The sequence below is a fragment of the Mus pahari genome, chromosome 3 (genome assembly GCF_900095145.1).
Source record: "Mus pahari chromosome 3, PAHARI_EIJ_v1.1, whole genome shotgun sequence".
NCBI lineage: Eukaryota > Metazoa > Chordata > Mammalia > Rodentia > Muridae > Mus > Mus pahari.
Window position 1 is genome coordinate 103670760 of NC_034592.1, and position 7933 is coordinate 103678692.

Here is a 7933-nt window from a genome sequence, read left to right on the forward strand (position 1 = left end):
CTCCTAAGTGCTGGGATTAAAGGCGTGTGCCATTGCCCAGCTATTTACATGTATGTCTTTTGTGAGCGTGTGTAGCAGGACGCATGTGTAGAGGTCAGAAGACAGCTTGCAGGAGTCAGTTCTCTCCTTCCATGAAGTGGATTCTAAGGCTTGTGGCAAGCACCTTCATCCACTGAGCCATCTTGCTGGCCCACTTAGGTTTTTCATATGACTCCAGGCCCTGCTCGCTCCGGCCCAAAGATTTATTTATTATATGTAAGTACACTGTAGCTGTCTTCTGACACACCAGAAGAGGGCATCAGATCTCACTACAGCTGGTTGTGAGCCACCATGTGGTTGCTGAGATTTGAACTCAGGACCTTTGGAAGAGCAGTCAGTGCTCTTAACCGCTCATCTCTCCAGCCTGATGTATATGATTTTTAAGATGCAAAAGATGTGTAAGTTTATGTGCACTGCATGCATGCAAGGGCCTGAGGAGACCAGAAGAGGGCAACAGATTCCCTGGAACTGGAGTTACAGACAGTTGTAAGCCACTATATGGGTGATGGAAACAGAACCCATGTCTTTTGCAAGGGTATCCAGTGCTCTAAACCAGTAAGCCATATCTCCAGCCCCTCCATTCCTTGGTTAATAGACATTTCAATTTGTGCTAGCTTTTCCACTAATGTAGATGGTGCTTTTTATAGTCTTTTTTTTTTTTTTTTTTTTTTTTTTTTTCGAGACAGGGTTTCTCTGTGTAGCCCTGCCTGTCCTGGAACTCACTTTGTAGACCAGGCTGGCCTCTAACTCAGAGATCCTCCTGCCTCTGCCACCCAAGTGCTGGGATTAAAGGCGTGCCTCACCACTGTCTGGCGCTTTTATAGTCTTAACCTCATGCCTGTACAGGTCACTACATAGTTTAGTAATACCAAAGGTCTTTGTTGATTGCTCAGGGTTAAGATCTCCTGGCCACTCTGACTCTCCAACGCCTCAGAATTTGGAGTCTAGCACACATGCCACGAAACTCTTTTCCTCCACTCTAAACTGGAATTTCTACCCCCCCCCTCCAGCTTAGAATAGTTAGGTCTGTAGTTTTTCTGTCTGTCCCTTATGGAAGGAAGGGAGGGAAAAAGAGAGAAATAGAGACTAACGTCCCAGTCTCAGAGTCCACTCTATAGGCAGAGCCAGTGTAAGCCCCACACCTCAGGCAATCTCCATCTTCCCACTGTCCTTAGACGTTCTCCTTGCTTCCCAGGCTCAGACAGTAGCCGTCACTTCTGCCTCAGACAGACTCAGGTTCAAATCCAGCCTGAATGTGCCCACCTCCTCACCCTAAGAAAGTCTCTACCATTCCTTGGCTGTGAAAGTCACCTGTTCATCCCTGAGCCAATCTTTCTGGTTAGGGGAATACATGTCTTTGCTTGGCCAGGCCCCAGCTACAGGTCCACCACTTGATTTGAAGTGCAGTTAGTCAAGACCCCAAGCTTGTGAACTCAGTGAGAATAGGAAGACATTGCCTAGGAAACCTCAAGTGCCTATTCCTAAAAGAAGGATAACACTCAGCACTTGGGAGGCAGAGGCAGAGGCAGGCAGATTTCTGAGTTCGAGGCCAGCCTGGTCTACAGAGTGAGTTCCAGGACAGCCAGGACTATACAGAGAAACCCTGTCTCGAAAAAAAAAAATGCATCTACAGCCTGAGGGAATGGCTCCCCACACTCCCTTACCTCACTCAACATACGTACTTTGGACCAGCTGGTTGCACAATTGAAGGTCCTTAGGACCACCAGATGCTGGAAGAGTCCAAACACAGAGCTTCAGGAAAGCAGTAGCTTGTCCTGGATGTATGAACAGTACCTCTAATCTTTAGTTTCTGCAGCCCATCAAGGCTAATGGCCCCAAAAACCATGGCGTTCTGGGGCTTAGAGATTTCTTCCTAGTGGTTGAAGGCAGACCTCACCTTGTATGAAGTTGGCTATCCACAAGTAGGATGTATTATGCAAAACGCAAGGTGTTCCCAAAGACACAGAGCTAAGTACTGCACGAGAGTCTGGGGGCTGGTGTGGAAAAGCCACTTCCTGGTCAGTCTTTCCCACTTTCAAGTTTAATGAGTTTCTGTTTGTCTGTTTCGTTGTGCTTTGTTTTAGTTTAACATTCTTAAAAAGATTTTATGTGTATGAGCATTTGTCTGCATGTATATATGTGCACCATGTGAATGCCTGGTGTCTGTGAAGGCCAGAAAAGAACATTAGATCCCCTGGAACTGGAGTTAAAGATGGCTATGAGTTACCATGTGGGTGCTGGGAATCAAACCTGGGTTCTCTCCAAGAGCAGTGCTCTGACCTGCTAAGCCCTCTCTCCAGCCCCTTAGACATTTTGTGTTTCATCCATCCACCCATCCATCCATCCACCCATCCATCCATCATGAGTGTATACTCACTTGCCACAGGTCAGAGGCAACATTTATGAAGTTGTTTTTCTCCTCCCATGTGGGTCCAAGGAATTGAACTCAGGTTGTCCTCTTGGCAGCAGGCACTCTTACCTGATGAACATCTTACCAGCCTTGACTGTTTTGTTTGTTCGTTCACTTTTGGTTTGGGTTTTATTATATAATCAGAATGACCTCAAACTTGGTGCTAGGATTAATGTTACATAACACCATGCCCAGCTTCCTGGTAGGTTTTTTGGTTTTTTTTTTTTTTTGATGATTATGTTTGTTTTTTGTTTGTTTTGTTCTCTTTTTGAGGCAGGGTCTTGCTGTGTAGCCCAAACTGGCCTACCACTTGCAATCCTTGTGTCTCAGATTCATGAGCGCTGGGAATACAGATGTGTACCACCATCCTTGTCTGTATTTAGTGATCTTGAGAAAGTTGCTTAACCCATTGATGCCTACCAGACAAAGACCACCAGGAACTTTCCTGGTAGTTGACAAATTCCACTAGTGGTTTTACCCAAGGAGGCAGCACATGGGAAACTGGAGAGTGTCTCAGTAGAGTCGAGGGTGGGGCTTAATGAAGGATTTGGGCTTGTGAGAGAGGATTTTTAAGGGGATCTTCAAGGTAGCAAAGGTTTGCCCTGGCTTGGGTGCTGTCAGGAGAGAGATAGATATACAAGTGTGTCTTCATAACTTTTATCTAGGAGGTAGAGAGTGAAGCAGGGATGAGAAGCCATGAGTGGTGTCTTATCCGCTCATGAGCCAAGATCAGCTAACGTGAGTCAAACCTGTGACAGTCTTGACTCTTTCATGCTCAGTCACCTTATGGAGTGGTCTTCCCTTGTCTTGTTCTGTCACTGCATAGTAACCGTTGTCACTATCACTCTGTGAAAGTGCTACGGCCACAGGAGGATAAGAGCCTTGGGGGCAGCTCTCCGGGAAGAGGCAGCTGAGGGAGGACCCTGAGTGGGGACATCAGCTGAGGGCAAGCCCTGAGCCGAAGTCTCTCCTTTGCCTCCTGCCAATGGAGCCATAGTGTGTGTGTGTGTGTGTGTGTGTGTGTGTGTGTGTGTGTGTAAGTGTAGGAGATAGAAAAAGATATGATAGCAATACACACGAAGAATTCTATGACATTGTAAGTGCAAGGGTGGTTAATATCCAAAAATCAGTACATGGAATGAGGCATGTGGATAGAATATAGGGAAAGAGTCGCATGGTGGCTCAAGCTTTTAACCCCAGCACTCACAGAGGCACAGGCAGGCGGATCCCTGTGAGTCTGAGGCCATTTGGGTCTAAATAATGAGATCCAGGCCAACCAGGGATGAAGAGTGAGACTATGACCATCTATAAGGGGATGTGATGCCCTCTTCTGGCACTCGGGTGTACATGCAGACAGAGCAACTTGTATATTAAAGAAATTAAAAATAAAAAGTAAAACATAAAAATAAAAACAAACTCACATGAGTATCTCAAGCGACACAAACATTACGTGACCACATTCAATGCCTTTTTATGGTATGAACAACAGCAAAACCACTCAACAAACTCGGGACAGAACAGAATGTTTTCAACCTGACAAACCCCCAAACCACGTAAGATTGAACAGCAAAACGGTAGGAAGCTTTCCTTCCATACCAGAAACAAAAACAAGGATGGCTGCTCTCGCTGTGTCCGTTGAACACAGTGTCCGGGATCCTAGTCAGGGCAATTCAGTCAGAAAAAGAAATAAAACACATTCGAATCAGGAAGGAGGAAGACCATCTCTTTTGTAGATCACAGGATCTATAACTGAATACCCTCAAGAGTCCACCAAAAAGTATTCAAGCCAGTGAGTTGAAGATTGCAGGATTCAAGTTCAAACTACAAAAACTAAGGAGATTTCCATTAGCAGTGAACAGTCTGCTGAGGTGTCTTGTGTACGAGTCACAGGAGGTTTTCAACTCCTCTAGGACCAACTGGAAACACAGGGGAGGGTGGAGGGTGGGGTACACCCTCTGGGCAGTGAGGCCAGCTGCAGTGGAAGCCCAGGACTTGGAGAACTGGGAGCTCCAGCCAAAGGCACTGCTGCTGTGCCTAGCTGCAGGCTGAGTTAAGCCCTTGGAAGTTGGAGGGTCATAGTGTGGTCTTCAGAGCCTCAGAGACCCCCTGAGACGCCTCATGTCTTCACTCCCAGTGGCCTGGTCTCTGAAGCCCTCCGTTTCAGAACTGTCCTCAGGGCCTGCAGGACAGTGCCTTGGTTGTTCCGAACGTTGTAGTCAGAGAGCTGAAGCAACCGGTCGAAATCTTCGTTCTTGTAGGTCATGTTGTACATGAAGTAGGGGGAGGCAGCCCCTGTGAGATTCACCTGCCCGGCTTTGAGCTCATCAGGGCTGCGCCTGACGCCTGCCAAGGGTGAGAGGCGGGTCAGGAGCAGGACCCAGAGGCCTCCATAGGTGTGCAAGACTGTTGCTCAGCCAGGCCCTGGGGAAGCTGAGCCCCAAGGAAGGGGTCCTTTTCCCTCAAGCCAGAAATACAAATGTGGATGATAAGAAACAAATTTGAGGTAAGAGGGGTTTGGTGCCCCCTATACTCCTGACACACCCCATAGTTCAGACAGTTCATGGGACCCTACACTCCTGACACACCCCATAGTTCAGACAGTTCATGGGACCCTACACTCCAGACACACCCCATAGTTCAGACAGTTCATGGGACCCTACACTCCTGACACATCCCATAGTTCAGGCAGTTCATGGGACTGCCCCAAGGCTTCTTGGGGAGTCAGAAACTGAGAACAAGCAAAATTGAGATTAACAAATAGATTCTTAAAGTTCCTGGTGGGAACAAAGAGGGGACTTTCTTTTGAATTCTAAGGCCTGGCATCTGGCTACTGAGAAGGCTGAGGCAGGACTGTAAACCCAGGGCCTGGTCTACAGACTGAGCTCACAGCCTGGGCATCTAAGACGTGGGCTGGGGACGTAGCTACCGATCTCCTGCTAATGCATGGAAGACCTGAGATTTAATACCCAGTACAAGGAAGGAAGGAAGGAAGGAAGGAAGGAAGGAAGGAAGGAAGGAAGGAAGGAAGGAAGGAAGGAAGAAAGAAAGAAAGAAAGAAAGAAAGAAAGAAAGAAAGAAAGAAAGGGAAAGGAGGAAATGGGACCTGGGAAGATGACTGAGCAGTAAACGCACTGGCTGCTCTTCCTGAGGACCCGGGTCTCACTCCCAGCACCCACATGGTCGCTCACAACCATCTTTAACTTCAGTTGTAGGGGTTCTGATGCCCCTTTCTGGCCTCTTTGGGCCCCAGGGCATGCAAGTGGTGCACAGACACACATGCAAACGAAACACCCATATTTCAAAAAGAAAAAGAAAAAGAAAGAAAAGAAGAAAAAGTAGAGCCTTAATCTGTGTGTGATAGTGCAGTAATCCCAGCACTCAAACTGAGGCAGGAGGATTGCTATGAAGTACCATGACGACTGGGGCTGTCCAGAAAGACCTTATATCAAAACAACCAAAAGAGAGTAAGTCTGGAAGGGTTGGGTTATGATCTCAACTAGAACACTGGGGGTAACGCACAGAGGCAGGCAATAGATTCCCCTACCCAAAGTAAACAAAATTCTGCCAAGCTGGTGGAAAGGGGGATGGGAAGGGATGTGAGGGGGGCTGCGATTGGGAAGTCAGTTGAAGAAAGGCTGAGTCCCTGAAAAGGGGTCCCAGGCCACACCGGGCATAAAACAGAGGGGTCACTATAAAGTTCCAGGACAGCGACAAGTCCGTGTGACTGGAGGGCTTCACAAAGGTGTGAGCATCAGCGACCAAGCCCCGGGAGGCGTGGCCAAAGAGCCCAGCGCACAGCCCAAAGCCTTTCCTGGAGCTGTTCCGCCCACCAGGGGAAAGAGAAGGGAATGATGGCCTCACCAGGGGCTGAGTGATCCCTGAAGGAGTCGTTGACCAGCGGGAAGTGCAGCAGAACGGGTGCTTCCGGGCAGGTGGGGTCTGAGAAAAGGTAGCATTCCTGGGGCTGGCTGTGGTCCTCTGGACTGGGCTCCACGCGGGGGAAGGGCAGGCCCCGAGCTCTGCTGTATTTCTCAGTTTGCTGCAGCCCCTAGGGGAGCAGAGAGCGGCCCAGAGGGAGCTGTGTCATCTGCTGTTGTGTCTCAGAGGTTCCCATTCACCTGTCTTGGGATCTCAGAGCTCAACCACCATCGCTGCCCTTCTCAATGGAGGACCCAGAAATACCCTATGGGTTACAGCTCCCTCCCTTAGTCATGGGAAGTGTGAGGCAGAGGCCCTGCCGCTCATCCGTGGAGGTGAGCCTGGCCCCGCAGAGGGGTTCCCACAGAGTGACGAGGCACCTTGAAGGGAAGGGATTGGTTGTAGTTGAAGGAGATTATGAGGTCCACTTGGCGACCTGGGCGGAACAGGGAGGGACAGCTGCTGTTCATGAAGCAGCCGGCATCAATCAGGCAGAGCTGAGGGTCCTGTGGGGTCAGCTGATTCGGGGTACCATCTAGGTTGCAGTCTGACAGACAAGGCAACGCTGGTTAGAAGCAGCCACCCTCCCATAGGTGACGCAACACTCTGAGCCCATTCCCTTCCATGTCACCTTATGTCTAATGTCAATCTCTGAATTCAGCCCTTCCCCTAAGCCCACAATGGGATCTCCAGACCACGCCCCAGAAGTACATACATATGACTTCCTCACAAACCACTGCCATCTATCGACCACAGCACAACCCCAACCAGGAGTCCGGTTGTGGGGACACATGGTCACGGTCCTTACCGGCCCAGGTGGAGAAGTGTCTCTGGCTACAGTAGTCCCGGTGCAGCTGGAGGCCATGGAGGAAGTTGGCGCTACGCTGGTGGAATGGCCTGCCAGTGAGAAAGCCCTTAAGTGCCTGGGCCAGAGCTGTTCCAGACTCCAGCCATGGGGCCTCCACATCAGAGGCGGTTCCTGCTGAGGCTGAGAACTCCTTCTCTGCATCAAGAGTAACAGTCATTGCTTGTATGAGGAGCCCAAAAATACCCGTTCATGACCTCTCCCACCAGCCTCCAAAGGGGAATGGTCTCAGCCCAGCTCCCCACGTCAACACCCCTCTTTTACCTGGGTCCCGGACATCCACAGGGAAATTGTTTGAGTCTTTCCCATAGGTGATGTCATACCAGATATCCATCAGGTTCACAGAGAAAAGGTTGCTCCAGATACCTAAAGGCCAAATTCCCAAGAGGGGCCAGCCCTTAAGTCCCTATACCCTGCCTTTCCCACACGGGCAAAAAATGATCCCCACTCTTGGAAAATGGGTGTGGGGAAAGAACCGTTTCAGCAATGGCTTTTCCCCACTGCCCATCTGTCCCTCACCCTGGGGTTCTGCCCAGATCTGAGCTATAGGAGTCCTGACCAGGAAGATAGGGTGTACTGGCTAGCTTTGTGTCAACTTGACACAGCTGGAGTTATCACAGAGAAAGGAACTTTAGTTGGGGCAATGCCTCCATGAGATCCAGCTGTGGGGCATTTTCTCAATTAGTGATCAAGGGGGAAAA

At 49.4% G+C, this 7933-nt stretch overlaps 1 protein-coding gene across 1 annotated transcript in view; it reads right to left on the minus strand.

Moving 5' to 3' along the window:
• Positions 1-4454: 4454 nt before the first annotated feature.
• Positions 4455-7933, minus strand: part of Pla2g4d (phospholipase A2 group IVD) — a 22865-nt gene continuing 19386 nt past the window's right edge. The window contains exons 16-20 of the mRNA XM_021194310.1: positions 7497-7598; positions 7176-7370; positions 6748-6914; positions 6311-6497; positions 4455-4792 (exon numbers count right to left, since the gene is read on the minus strand). Coding sequence (XP_021049969.1) covers positions 4566-4792; positions 6311-6497; positions 6748-6914; positions 7176-7370; positions 7497-7598 — 878 coding nt within the window. The 3' untranslated portion in view covers positions 4455-4565. The remainder of the gene's footprint in view (positions 4793-6310; positions 6498-6747; positions 6915-7175; positions 7371-7496; positions 7599-7933) is intronic.